Source organism: Loxodonta africana, chromosome 15, assembly GCF_030014295.1.
Source record: "Loxodonta africana isolate mLoxAfr1 chromosome 15, mLoxAfr1.hap2, whole genome shotgun sequence".
Classification (NCBI taxonomy): Eukaryota; Metazoa; Chordata; class Mammalia; order Proboscidea; family Elephantidae; genus Loxodonta; species Loxodonta africana.
The window spans coordinates 46,501,625-46,516,158 of record NC_087356.1 but is presented as its reverse complement, the minus strand read 5'-3'; the positions used below and the strand labels follow the sequence as shown (position 1 = coordinate 46,516,158).

Sequence of the window (14,534 nt, the reverse complement as noted above, 5' to 3'; positions counted from 1 at the left end):
GATCTCCAGGTCTTTCTTCTAAGGTGACTCTGAGTGGGTATGAGCTGCCAACCTTTTGGTTAGCAGCCCAGCTTTTGGCCATTTGTGTCACATAGGGACTCTGTCTAGTAGCCCAATGTTCAGCATATGAAAGGCACTGGCTACAATTATAACATGCTGACTGGAAGGCAGAGCCCACTCACTATGTGCTGTGATAATTGAGTTTATTTCAGGAAGTGGAGATAGGAGCTGAGTCTCCAGAACAAAGAATAAGTTTACGCAGAGATTTCCTGCAGACAGAAATCATAGGGACATCAAAAATTGTGCTTGGATAAGAGGGAACCAAGATTGGAATTGTAAGCAGAAGCCTGAGGGCATGGGGCCTCCCCTCTCCCTGCCTCTTACTACCCACCCCCTGCCCATATAGGGAGGGCTTGCCTCTGTTGAAGTCAAAGCAGACTTGGGACAGGAATGCAGGGGAAAGGAGGAAAAGTGAGGGGCATTTGTGACCTATCTCATCTACTTTACCTGGAGTAAAGAAGCATACATAAGAGCTACCATTGGAGTATTTCCTACGTGCCAGGGTCAGGGCAAAGTACATAGTGTGCAATATCTCATCCAATCCTCATAGCAACCCATGACATGCTTTTACTATTAGCCTCATTTTGCAAATAATGGAACTGAGAGCAAGAATTGTTCAGCACATTGCCTGACGTGGCCCAGCTTGTAAATGACAAGGGAAGAATTCAAACCTGACTTCATAGCCTGGGATCAAGATGTCCTGTCTGGAGAAAAGTGGGATGCAGAACTCATATTCTAGTAAAAAGACCAGACTTAATGGTCTGACTGAGACTGGAGGGACCCCAGAGGACATGGCCCCTGGACTCTCTGTTAGCCCAAAACTAAAACCATTCCCAAAGCCAACTCTTCAGACAAAGCTTAGACTGAACTATAAGGCATAAAATGATACTGGTGAGGAGTGTGCTTCTTAGTTCAAGTACACACATGAGACTATGTGGGCAGCTCCTGTCCAGAGGCAAGATGAGAAGGCAGAGGGGGACAGGAGCTGGTTGAATGGACACAGGAAATAGAGAGTGGAGAGAGAGACTGTGCTGTCACATTAGGGGGAGAGCAACTAGGGCCACATAACTATGTGTATGTAAGTTTTGTATGAAAAACTGACTTGAATTGTAAATTTTCACTTATGGCACAATTAAAAAAAAAGAGGGGGGAAAAAAAAGATGTCCTGCCCTACATGGCACCTGGAACTCCCTTTCCCCATACTCAGGAAGGCCATCCTGGGCCACTTCACGAGGGCAGAGTGGCAAAGGGCATAGGTCTGGGAAAGGTCGGGAGCACAGGACATCTGTTCTCCAGGAGAAGTCTGTCTCTTTGAGTTTGGGTTGGGGAAGAGAGACACTGACTTAGGAATTGCAATGTGAATGGGGCCTTTACTTGGCATTTTGCATCGAGGGGTGGATTAACCAGTAAGCAAGGTGTGCATGGACGTAATTATGTTTACTTGCTAATCTGTGGTGAGCAATTCCACATGGGTTTCACCACATCTTTTATGTGAAAAGCAGTGAAATTGCTCACTTCAGATTAGTAAGTACACACAAGTAAAGCCATGCTTACGTTGCTCGTTGGGTAATCCAGCCCTGCTTGTTCCAAGGATGAAGCCCCTCAGTCTCATTTTTCCAAGTTGTTTCTCTCCATAAACATTTTATGTCATTTTTTGAGAGAATGCTGATTTTAAAACGAAGGAGGTCTTTAGAAGTAACATAAGAAAGACCAGCAGGAGATAACTTGCCGCAATTGGGTGCTAGCTGCCTTCCTTTCTTTAAGGTGTGATGACAAAGTTATGTACCTGAAAATTAACGAATGTTCCAGAAATGATAAACCCAGATTCAACTACTACTGGATGTGGCAAATAACCAGACACACTGCCTCTTCCAGTCGCATAAAAATAAAACTGAACTAGTTGCCACTGAGTCGACTCTGACTCATGGTGGCCTCGTGTGTGTCAGAGTAGAATTGTGCTCCATAGAGTTTTCAGTGGCTGATTTTTCAGATGTAGATCACCAGGCCTTTCTTCCAAGGTGCCTCTGGGTGCATTTGAACTTCCAACCTTTTGGTTAGAGCACTTAACCATTTGTACTACCCAAGGATTCCATTCTTTTCCAGCTAGCCCCCACAAAAACAACAAGCAAATCTCCCCTGGCCATGAAAGGTAGCCATTATTTCTCCCGGGCATTTCAAAGAGGGTGAATGACACCTTCAAATTCACGTAGCTTGTGAGAACAGAGCAGGGACACCTACATGGCATGTCACCCTTCAAAGCAGTCATTAAGGGAGGTGATAGGCTGTTGGAAGGAATGTTCCATCTACGAAATCTGCAAATTTATCTTCACCTTCCTCCTTTGAAAGACTTAACCGTCATTTGGGCATGCGGTGGCTGTAGAAGGGAGGGTCTGGGTTGGGAGTCAGGATAGCTGAAATTCTGCACATACCTTTGCTGTTGATGAGCTATGTGACCTTCCCCTTTCCAGATCTCTCTGGGTCTTCTGTAAAACGCTAGTGCCGTGGGATCAGATCACCAAGCTCCCATTTAGTTCTAAAATGCTACCATCTATCTGTCTACACAAGCGTTACCCATCTTGAACACACCCTCTTCAACTTATTTCTATCCATAGAAGAGGAGTATACTCACCTTTTTCCTAACTGTCCAGAATGTTGTCAGGAAGGAAGTTAATGTTTATTGGTACCCACTGTGGACCAGGAACTTTCTCCTCCCTCCCTCCCTTCCTTCCTTCCTTCCCATGTGCAAGGAAGACATGATCATCCTCATCTATAGATGAGGAGGCAGAGGCCCAAATAGGTGAAGTCACTTATTCAAGGTCACACGGTGGCAAATGACAAGCAGGAGAGATGGAATTTGGACCCATAAATGTTTAAGTGCTGGGTTCACCCCATTTTCCTGAGACTACAGCTGTAAAGATGTGGGGTACTAAATTGGTTTCCAAGCACCTCTCAGGAAGGCACGCTTTTCTGTAGAGCAAGGTAGGCAAGCTGTGGCCCTCAGGCTAGCTCCAGGCACTGCCTGACTAAAGTCGTACTGGAGCTCAGGCAGACTCCCTTGTTTCTGTACTGTCCACAGCCGCTTTCACACTACACAGGTGAGCTGAGTAACCATGACAGAGACTTCATGGCCTACAGGGCCTGGAATATTTACTACCTGATCCTTTTCAGAGGGTTTGCCAGTCCCTGGTCTAGTCTGGCAAGGCCCCCACCTTTCAAAGAGCAAAAAATAATATGAGCGTTTTATGGGTCGGTTTTACTACGAAAGAGGGATGTCTCTGCTCAAATGCCCTTTTTTTTTTTTTTTTTAACAAAATAACCAACAGTCTCAGGGTACCTGTCCACCAGCTTGGTGGGGGAGGGGTGCTTGGTTTTCACTCTGCTCTTCTTCCCAGGAACTCCGTGATGGGGAAATAGAAATCTCCATTTGGGGGAAATTGCTCCAGGGCAAAGGGAGGGAATCAGTTACGACACGGCTGTTGCGACACTCAGCAGGGTTGAAAGTGACAACAGTGAGGATTTCTATTTTTGGAAATGGACATTTCTGTTCCTAAGAGCGGGACAGAGTGGCAGCATCCCCGTTTGGGTGAGTGGCCACTTTATAAGCAGCTCCTCTGGGGCCGACATGGCAGTCTCTTTTGCCTCGCTGTGGTCACAGGATGGAAATCTTCAGGTGCCCCCTCAGCCACCTAATCTCTCTAATCCTTCTCCTGTTCTACTCAGAGGCTGCCTGCGGCCCCACTAAAAGAAGACTCTACAAGATGCAAACCTTCAGGTGAGGCTGACTCCAAGGAGGTGGGGTGGATAGCCAGAGAATGGGGACACGCATGACTGTCCTGGGGCCACCAGGCTCTGCAGGTTTTGAGACTTGGGTTTGGGCTGGAAAGGGGGCCCTGTGATTCCAGGAAGAGCCTGCCACCCTATGGTCTTCAGGGCTTGTCTTTCAAAATAGCCCAGCTGCATAAAACTCAGAGGAGGCTTATCTTTACAAAGGGCTCTGGTAACTGAGCAAGTAGTCAGCACAGCAGATGGAAGCCCTGGTCGGGACCTAGGTCAGGCACAGTGTGCTGGGCGCAGAAGCAGAGAGACATGCAGCTGCAGGCATGCAACTGTCCACAGCCCAACGTGCCAGACGGGTTTTTAGGTGATGCCTGTGTGATGTTGGCATGGTGGAGGATCCGACTTACCTGGGGCCTTGGGTTCCCCATCTTTGAAATGGGGTTAGTGATAACCCTTGCCTGCCTTGTAGGGCTGTTGTGAAGACTGAATGTGCAGATAATAGTATAAGAGTGTTCTGTGAACTGAAGTGCCTGAAAAGTACTGTGATTTTTAAAATTGAGCCAGGAGCTTCGTCAGATGTCACCAGTACTGATGTAGAAATGATGGGCTGTCATGCTGATAACAAAGAGGGCGCTGGCTGTGTGCCCTTCCTATCCTGTGACATCCTGGGAGCGGAGCCGTATCCCGCATGTGTGACTGAGTGATTTCTCTCCCATGTGTGTGAGTGCACGCACGTGTGCCTGGACAAGCCCTTCCCCTTTCCTCCATGGTCTCAACCCTGGGGACCTGCTGCTTCAAGAGGTTTCATCGCCTGCAGCCTCTTATCACCTGGGAGCTCAGGGAGATGACCCTGCAGGGATGTCCATTCCCACCCCCCCACCAAAAAAACCAAACCCATTGCCTTCTGTTAGATTTCCACTTACGGCGACCCCATGTGCCCCATGTGCCCCAGGGGATGTTTAATCCCCTTAGACTGAAGCCAGGAACTAAGAATAACCTCAGAAGGTCAGATACATATGCAAAGGACTTCATGGTTCCTAGGTGGTGCAAACAGTTTGCAGTTGACTACTAACCTAACCTGCTGCAATGGAGTTAGTTCCTTCTCACAGCTACCCCATTTGTTATGGAGTAAAACTGCTCCACAGTGTTTTCTTGGTTGTAATCTTTACAGAAATAGATCACCAGGCCTTTCTTTTGTGGGACCAGTGGGTGGGGTCGAACCGTCAACCTTTAGGTTTGTAGGCAGTGCAGTGCATTTGTGCTGCCCATGGACCTATGGTGCAAATGGTTAATGTGCTCGGCTGCTAACTAAAAGGCTGGAGGTTGCAGGCCACCCAGAGGCACTTTGGAAGAAAGACCTGGTGATCTATCTGAAAAATCAACCATCAAAACCCCTATGGACTCAGTTCTACTGTGACACACATAGGGTCAGTATGAGTTGGAATCTACTTGAGGGCAAGTGGTATATATATGGTATATATATATACATATATATATATATGGTATTTTTTATATATATATATATAGTATATATATGGTGTGTGTATATATATATATAGCCTACAGGTTGGCGGTTCAAACACACTCAGCGGTGCTGTAGAAGAAAGGCCTGGTAATCTGCTTCCGTAAATATTACAGCCAAGAATACCTGATGGCACAGTTCTACTCTGTAGTACATGGGTCGCCATGAGTTGGAATCGACTGGATGGCAATGGAAATTGGGTGTGGCAAAGCACTTCACAGTTTGATTGACCACCCCTCAGAGAACTCACAGGCTCCTCAAAGCAACCTGGTGACGTGGACATTGTTAGCCACACCGCACAAGTGGGGGGATTTAGGTTTCAGTGTCACACTGATGGGCAACTGGGGCTAGAGGGTCCACCTCCTGGCAGGGCCTATTTACTTCGTCTCACAGCTGTAAGCTCTGCTCGGAGTCAGAAGGCCCTTCCCCAAAAAGAAAGGACTGAGAGCCAGACCCAGGCCACTGTGTGGACTGGAGAGGAAGCCACTCCTGGTGAGCCAGCTGGTGTGCAGTGACAGCCGACCTTGCCAGACCTACAGGGTGGCCAAGGAAGGGCTTTGGCAACAGGTCATACAATCTAAGGCTCAGAGAGAGTTAGCTGCAAGGTTAACTGTCCCTTCAAACCACCCGTTGCTGTTGCTTTGGTTCCAACTCATCGCGACCCTATAGGACAGAGTGAAACTGCCCCACAGGGTTTCCAAGGCTGTAATCTTTACAGAAGCAAACTGCCACATCTTTATCCCACAGAACTACTGGTGATTTTGAACTGCCAACCTTCCGGTTAGCAGCCGAGCACCTAACCACTGCACCACCAGGACTCCTATGCTTTCCTTCCCAATGTCTAAAGCTTTGCTGAGGTAGCCACTCATCTCAAGTGCGTATATAAATCTTCGTTCAAATTCATGAATAAAGAGTTAAATAGGAAATTCAGATCCTCGATCTCACCGTCCACATTTCAAGAGCTCAATAGCCATGTGGGGCTCGTGGCTACTGTAGTGGACAGTTCAGATCTAGGGCATTTCTGTCCTCGTAGAAAGCTGTATTGCACAGCCCTGTTCTAGAGTAGGATTTGCTGAAACAGGAGGTGCCTGCTCTGGGAATCTGAAGGTGAGGACCAAGGCGAGGAGACAGGTGGAGGGTGGGTTCACCTCTTACTAGCAGTGTGACTTGGGCCTGTCTCTTAACCAGTCTCGGCCTCAGTCTCCTCATTCACGCCATGGGTGTTGATGACCACACCCCTGGCAGAGTTGAATGCTGAGTCAGTGAGCTTTGTGAGAATGAGGAGGGTACTAAGCCCAGGGCCAGGCACGCAGCGGCTATCCACTACAGCTGGATCTGGGTTCTCTTCTTTTCAGAATCTGGGACGTTAACCAGAAGGTCTTCTACCTGAGTAATAACCAACTAGTCGCTGGGTACTTGCAAGCAGCAAACGCTAAATTAGAAGGTGAGTGTTTGCCAGAAAAGCTGGTATTGCGTGGGCAGCGGTCACTTTACCCGGGGTCTGCAGCATTGTGGCCTGCCCCACAAACCTTAGATGCAATTTTGCAATCTCTGTTGGATCCTTTTACTGGGTTTGGAGCCTGTGGGGCCTGGCCACTGGAGGGTGTATGTGAGCGCAGTCTCAAGGGGAGTGTCCAGGGTGGAGTCTAGGTCAGGGCCATGGCTGGGAGAGGCCTGGGACAAGAAGGTAAGATTTACCCTTCCCTTCTTCCTGTGCCTATTAAGCCTCCCATGTTCCTATTTGATCCAAACCCCAAACTCTACCCAAAATTAATACACCCTGTGCCAGGCTGGGCGGTGTTCCTTATTCGTGGACACCACACTCAGTCATGCTCTGGCCTGTGCTCTAAACGAGCTGACTGAAGTTGGACAAGCCTCACCCATTCCATTCCTCATTGCCCCTCTAGTAAAATGAGAGCAGTGGGGTGATGTGGTCTGAGGTTCCTGCGGAGCTGGTGTCCTAGGACGTTATCACCTCCCTGGTGACTGACTTGGTACTGGAGAATGGCATTCTGTCCATCTCCCCATCTTTCCCTACTCCCTTGCTCTCCCCCCCGCCTACCTTCTAAAAAGAGCAAGACCTACCTTTCCTGCCCTGCTTGTAATTCTCCTAATGAAATGCCCTGACACAGAGAACCTGAGAATTTTCTGCCGCATGAGGGCATGGAGACCACCGAGGGGAGGAGGTGGGTTCAAAGTCACCCAGGCTTCTGAGGACCAAGCCTCGAGGCCCCACTCATGACTTGAATGGTATTTTCCCTGCTCCATGGGCAGTACACCTGTTGACCTGGAGAACAGGTATCTTGGAAAGTAAGGGAAGGACGGAATTCACGTGCCACAGAATCTAGGAGACAATACTTGAGAAATAATAGATACTGTGCTTGGTTTGATGTTCAGTTTGGATGTAGAGCAGGAAGACAGGCCTAGTTGTCCTTCTATGTTGGGTTTTTACGTGGGGAGACAAGAAAACAACCCAGGGAGGGGTCAGGCTGTCGTCTCTTCACATCTCTGCCGGCTCTTCTCTCTACAACCTGACCATCCCCTCTGTACTTCCCCAGAGAAGATATATGTGGTACTCACTGAGTCTCCTGGTGGTATGTTCCTGGGGATCCACGAAGGGAAACTGTGGCTGGCCTGTGTCAAGTCTGGTGAGAAGAACACACTCCAGTTGGAGGTAAGGACCTGTTTCAGATATTGGACCACCACAAAAACCCAGGGACTTAGAATAATCACAGCTTAATTTTTCTCATGATTCTGTAAGTGGACTAGGATCACCTGGGCAGTTGTGTTTCATATGGTGGAGCTGGGATCACTCCTCTGGCTGCATTGATCAGGTTCTTGACAGGCTCTCTGTCCACAGGGCCTCTCATCGTTCAGTAGTCAGCTTGAGCTTCCTTACAGCATGGTAGTGTTCCAAACGGACAAGCCTCCACCTGGAAGTGCTTATTAAACCTCTGCTTACATCGCACTGCTAACGTCCTCTGGCCAAAGTCAGTCAAATGGCTCAGTCTACAGTCAGTAAGAGAGGGGACTACACAGGGTGTGAACACAGAGAGGCTTGATTCACTGGGAGCCACCAATATAACAGCCTACTGTGGGACCTAAATCACTGTGTTCTAGGCTGCTACCCCAGGGGGCCCCAGGAAACCCACATGGGCCTGCACTCTTCTGCCAAACCCATCCTTTCTCTTCTAATTCTTACCTTCTCAAAATTGATTAGTTGGATTCCAATTCACGGTTTTGTGCTTCTTAATCCCATGCAATATTAGTGGCTTCCCAGCTCTGGGAAAAGATGACTTTGTCTCAGGCGCTTGTTGGACTAGATCCTAACCCAAACCTGACTGTCCATTATGGTGGCACCGTTACTTCCCTCCACCAGTTGGACAGAGCACTCTTTTGGAGGGTGTCAGCCTGCTCTGCGTGGAGGAGGGATGACCAGGGAATTGGGTGTAACGTGTAAATGAGCTGTGACACTCTGCCCACCTGCTCCACCCACCCCCTGTCCTCTGAGGCTGAGACCCTGACAGAGCAATGGCCTCCACAGGCCTTGGCCTCTGATGATGGTGTCGTATGTTTACCAAAAATGATTGGCCCGTGGCCATAGCAGGCAAACTTCCAAAGTCAAGATGTGGAAATGGACAGCTCTTTGTGTCACTGCTGTTCTGGGTTCTGGGCACAATGGTTTCCTGCCAGTGGCCTCTAGGTCAGTGCTTCTCCAGTAACCAGAGGTCCATGTTATAGGTGGAGTAGACAGGCCCTCCCAGGCCCTCAGGTCTCACCTGCCCATTTCTTGCCTTCCAGGAAGTTAACATCACTGACGTGGGCAGGAACAAGGAAGAGGCCAAACGCTTCGCCTTCACCCGCTCACAGAATGGCTCCATCACCAGCTTCGAGTCAGCTGCCTACCCTGGCTGGTTCCTCTGCACAGAATCTGAAGGAGACGGGCCCGTCAGTCTCACCAACGAGCCTGGAGATACCACCCGGTTCTACTTCCATGCAGATCAATAGTGCTGCCCACATCTCCCCTTCACTCCACTTCTGGGTCCTGGATGACTCTGGGAGCTACCTCTCCACCCTAGCTTGGGGTCCTCCTGCTATCCTGTTGGGGGATGGCTCACCCCTGGAAGAAGGTACAGACCCCTGGTAACTGACTTTGTCTCCAGCCTCCTCAGCTAAGGCAACCTCCATGCTCCCTCCAGAATAGTTTTTCTAAAATGTAAACCAGATCATAACACTCCTCTGCCAATAACCTTCGGTGTTACCTATGCCTCCAGGATGAAATGCTAACTTCTTCACCTGAGCCCCATCCACCTGCCCAGACTAGGCACCCTCCATTCTTCTCCCCTCAACTCCTCCTCACCCACCATGTGTTCACACCCCAGATGCATCTTGCCATTCTCAGACCCCCACCAAGTGGCTCCCCGTCCCTGTGTTGCAAGTTGGTGCTAGTCCATGATGAAATTTTGTAAGGGTCTATGGCAAAATGGAAAATGAGGATTTGGTGATTTTTTTGGAAACTAACTGTATTCACTATGAAGGCGACTCCTTTATTTGGGGAGTGTGTCCTTTCTGGGAAGACGTGGTAGTAGAGAATGAATATGTCCTTGCAATTTTGAAATAATGGGGAAAGTAGATGGTAGCATTTGTTTTCTCTCACTTGTTTTTGTAATGTCACATGTGTGAAAATTAAAAGTATGTGTACTATGTTGGCCTCCTAATTTTTTTGTTTCTGAAACGTCCCTGTAAGTCTGGGCCCTGCCATCCAGGACCCTGAGCACCATCACCTCTCGGGGCCTTTGCAGCTGCCGGGAACGCCTATCTCTCCCCATGTTTGGCCTCCTAAACTTCACCAGCTTCCCAGGCCCAGCACATATGTGAATCCCCAGGAGCCCTTTGCTGAAGGCCCAAGAGGGATGAGTTGCTTCTTGACCATCTTTGTACTTCTGAGACTTGTATGAAAAGTGGTCATGCCTCTGTCTCCCTCTTCAGACTGTGAGCTCCTGAGGACGCAGTGCTCCTTATGTGTCTGAGGTCCTGCAGGGCGAGCACACAGCCTGGCCCTTAGTAGGCGCTCAGTAAATGTGTCTTGTGTGGATTGAGTGGAAGTTTTCCTATTCCCTGTGATTTTACCTTGTTTTATAATAAAACTTTGAAACCTCACCTACTTGGTTTGCTGTGTCCACAGCCTCGCTGGGCCTGGGACACAGAAAGCTGGGGAGATGGTGAGGCCTGCTGCCCTTTCCCACCTGGGGCCTGGGCCTGGACCTCGCTGTTTTTCCTCTGAGAGTCCTTTCCCTTCTAGGGCCTCAGTCTCCATAGATAACATGGGGGGAGGGCTCCCTGCCAAGAATGTGTGAAACCACCTTGTTCACAATAGCCCACATTAGGAAACACCCCACTTATCCACCAGCAGAACAATGAATGTATAAATTGTGCTGTTCATACAATGGAACACTTCACAGCCAAGAAAATGAATAAGCCCCAGCCAGCTGCACCCAACGAAATGGATGACTCTTACCAACAGAACATGGGGAAAAGCACACGTATACAATGCTCCCATTTGTACAGAGTTCACAGCAGGGACCTGGAGCTGTTCTGTGGCGGGATGCAGGGACAGGTGGTATGAACCGAAAGAGAGGCAAGGATGTGCTGTCCCTGAAAGTCGGGGTAGCAGCTGATTCCCGGGAGAAGGGTTCCAGGGTGTGAGAAGTACTACCTTAAAGGGAAGCACTGATGTGGTGTTAAAATGCTCTGATAATTCTAAACCCAATGCAATGCATCATTTGCCCTATGATGCAGCCCAAGTACCTAGGTCAATGCCTGGCATATACCAGGTGCTCAATAAATATTTGGTGAATGAATGAATTGGTATCTGATATATTAATAGAGAAGGAAACCTGGTGGCACAGTGCTCAAGAGCTCAGCTGCTAACCAAAAGGTCGGCAGTTCAATCAAATCCGCCACCCACTCCTTGGAAACCCTACTGGGCAGTTCTACTCTGTCCTACAGGGTCACTAGAGGGTTGCTATTAGTTGGAATCAACTTGATGGCAACAGGTTTTTTAATAGAGATTAATTTATTGGATTGACCAGCAAGTTTGAGAAGACAGGGGACTAGATAAGAAAGTTTTGAAGGACTCCCAGAAGAAGGGAAAGGCCAGCCCTAAGTAGCATTTCAGACTGAGGCTTTTTATGATTAGGGGACAGTGTGAAGATGCCTGGAGGAGTGAGGGGCTCAGGTGGAGAAGAAAGCACAGAGAAAGAAGATGGGGAAGCAAGCACCTAAGAGAAAGTGGTTTCTAGGCCTGACCATGGCGTGATACCACAGAATCACAGAACAATTATATTTTTCAAGAATTAAAAAAATAAACACACAGGGCTCCTGTCTTCAAGGCTTTAACCTGTTCAGGGTTCTCCTACTAACTAGCTGGATGACCTTGGTCAAGCAACTTCCTCTCTCTCAGCTTCAATTTTCCCACTTGAAAATGGGGGGAGTTGGAAAAAATTTCTGATTTGAATTGTATTCACCTGTGGAGATCTAAAAAAAGTCAGTCACCAGAGTCACCACCCTGAGATTCAGATTCAGTTGGTCTGGTACGGCCTGAGGGTAGCGCCAGGACATCAAGTACCTCAGGGCTGAGAACCTCTGGACCAGATGGCTGCTGACTCAGAGGCCTTGAGGTCACATTCTCCTGGCTGCTACACCCCACCTGGTGGTTTCTGCAAGCCCAAAGGATGGAGGTGGTGCTTTGTGTCAGAGAAAGGCTCCTCACCAAGCTAGTGGTAGATTCTGCATATGTTTTGATTTGGTTGAAAGTAGAATAAGGTTCTCCACTTTTTCAATCATAAGGCAGGTTAAGAAACACTTCAACTCTCACTCTTCTTTGCAGAAATTGTGCTATAATACTACTGCAGTAGGTGTTAAATTGTGATAAAATCCTTGCAAATCTTAGGGAAACCAAATGATTTTCTTTTCTCTTCATATGACTATGAAATTCCTCAGCCACAGGGGTAAATCTCATCATGCTTGATATTAAACCCAGCTCTCTCAGGAGAGTTTGGGGGAATTATGAATTATGTCTCTTGCGGCTCTTACCCTCTGTGATGATTAATTTTTATGTGTGAACTTGGCTAGGCTACTTTTGTTGCTATAAGCTGTGGAGTCCGCCCCCGACTTATGACAACCCCATTTACAACAGAATGAAACACCGTCCCTAGGGTTTCATTGGCAGATTTTCGCCAGACCTTTCTTCCTAGTCCCTATGTTTGGAAACTTCACTGAAAGCTGTCCCACATCATAGCAACACACATGCCTCCGCTGGCAGGCAGGTGGTGCCTGCACACAAGGTACATTGGCCGGGAATAGAACCCAGGTCTCCCACGTGGAAGGCGAGAATTCTACCACAGAACCACCACTGCCCCCTGGCTGGGCTATTGTACCCAGTCATTTGATCAAACAGAAATCTAGGTGTTGCTGTGAAGTTATTTTGTAGATGGGTTTAGCATATTTAAAATTAGCTGACTTTAAGTGAAAGAGATTATCCTTGAAAATGTGTCAAAGGCCTTAAGAGCAAATATTGAAGTTTCCCAGAGAAGAAATTACGACTCAAGACTACAATATCAACTCCTGCCTGAGTTTCCAGCCTGCTGGGTGGCTGTACAGATTTCAGATTTGCCAGCCCCCACAGCCACGGGAGTCAAGTTCTTAACATGTAAGTTAAGTCTTAGAATCCTGGCTGATACACCCTCAAACCTGAGAAAACTTTAATAGAGGGACAATTGGGTTTCAAAACCATGTCTTTGCCTCTGGATCTGCTGCATGAAGCATGCCGGGATTTAAAAAAAGTGGTTCAGGAAAGGTCCACCAGGGGACAGCATTTTACTGGAGATAAAATCTTACATTCCTGACTCAGCTTTGCTGTGGAAAGAACACTGAGAAGACATCTAGTTCAGTTCCTGCTCTCAGACTGGTAAAGTAGACTCTCTGAAAGGACGTTGGTTTCTCACTCTCAAGAGAGTTTATCTCATTCAACTACCAATGAAACTGCAATTAGGTCCTATTTGGGCTACTTACTTCAAAACAATCGTCTCACAGGACCAAGCATTACAAAGATGGTGCAGGACCAGGTAACGTTTCATTCCACTATTCATAAGGTTGCCATGAGTCATAGTCGACTCAACAACAACTGACAACAGCAACAACACTTCGTAAAGTGCCTGTGTTGTTATTAGGTGCCCTTAAGTCTATTCTGACTCATAGCAACCCTACATACCACAGAAACACTGCCCAGTCCTGTGCCATGCTCACAATCGTAGTTATGCTTGAGCCTGTCATTGTGCCCACTGTGTCAATCCATCTCATTGAGGGTCTTCCTCTTTTCTACTGACTCTGTACTTTACCAAACAAAGTACCTATGGGGCCTGGCTAATGGCCTATAAATGTTTCCTATTATTTTTTTATGATTGCCACGTCTGTTCTCCAGAGGGCGAGACCTAGGACACTCTTCTGAACCTGCAAGAAGGAGGCTTCCCCAGGAGCCCAGCAACGCAGAACTATGGAGGAGTTTTATCACCTGTCAATATCCCCATTACACTTAACCCTCTTTCTCCAGTTAACACTGGGGCGATAGAGTAAATTATACCCGTGATCTTCCCACCTAATGATTTCAGACAAATCTTTTTACATTAAAATCAGGTTCTCTTTTCTTTCTTTAAATGTAAATTCGTTTAGTTACCTTGATCAGATCCATATAAAGAGCACTGATCATTCAGGGCTTTATAAGCTATGTGGAGGAGTTTACTTTCTGAGCTATCAAAAGCCATTGAAGGTTTTTAAGCTAAAGGGCAAAAGAATTTGATTAGCATTTTTTTTTAACCTGGGTGTAATTTATATACAGTATCTTTTTATCTTGCAAAGCTTTAAATGTTCAGCTCTGTTTTTACAAAAGTATACACTCCTGTAACCACCACCCCAACCAAAATGTAGCACATTTCAATATAGTTGTTGTTTGTGGCCATCGAGTCAATTTTGACTCATTGTGACCCCGTATATTACAGAGCAGAACTGCTCCATAGGGTTTTCTTGGCTCTAATCTTTATGGAAGCAGGTAGCCAGGCCTTTTCTTTCATGGTACCACTGGGTGGGCTTGAACTGCTGACCATAGCGACCCTATAGG

The 14,534-nt window shown here is 47.6% G+C and overlaps 1 protein-coding gene across 1 annotated transcript; it reads left to right on the top strand.

The window, feature by feature from the left end:
* Positions 1 to 3,637: 3,637 nt before the first annotated feature.
* On the top strand, positions 3,638 to 11,637 carry LOC100666284 (interleukin-1 receptor antagonist protein-like). Its single transcript, XM_003417493.4, has 4 exons — positions 3,638 to 3,832; positions 6,715 to 6,803; positions 7,918 to 8,033; positions 9,161 to 11,637. Exons 1-4 carry the CDS (start codon positions 3,717 to 3,719, stop codon positions 9,365 to 9,367), a joined length of 528 nt encoding a protein of 175 aa, XP_003417541.1. The 5' UTR covers positions 3,638 to 3,716; the 3' UTR covers positions 9,368 to 11,637.
* The last annotated feature ends 2,897 nt before the right edge of the window (positions 11,638 to 14,534 follow it).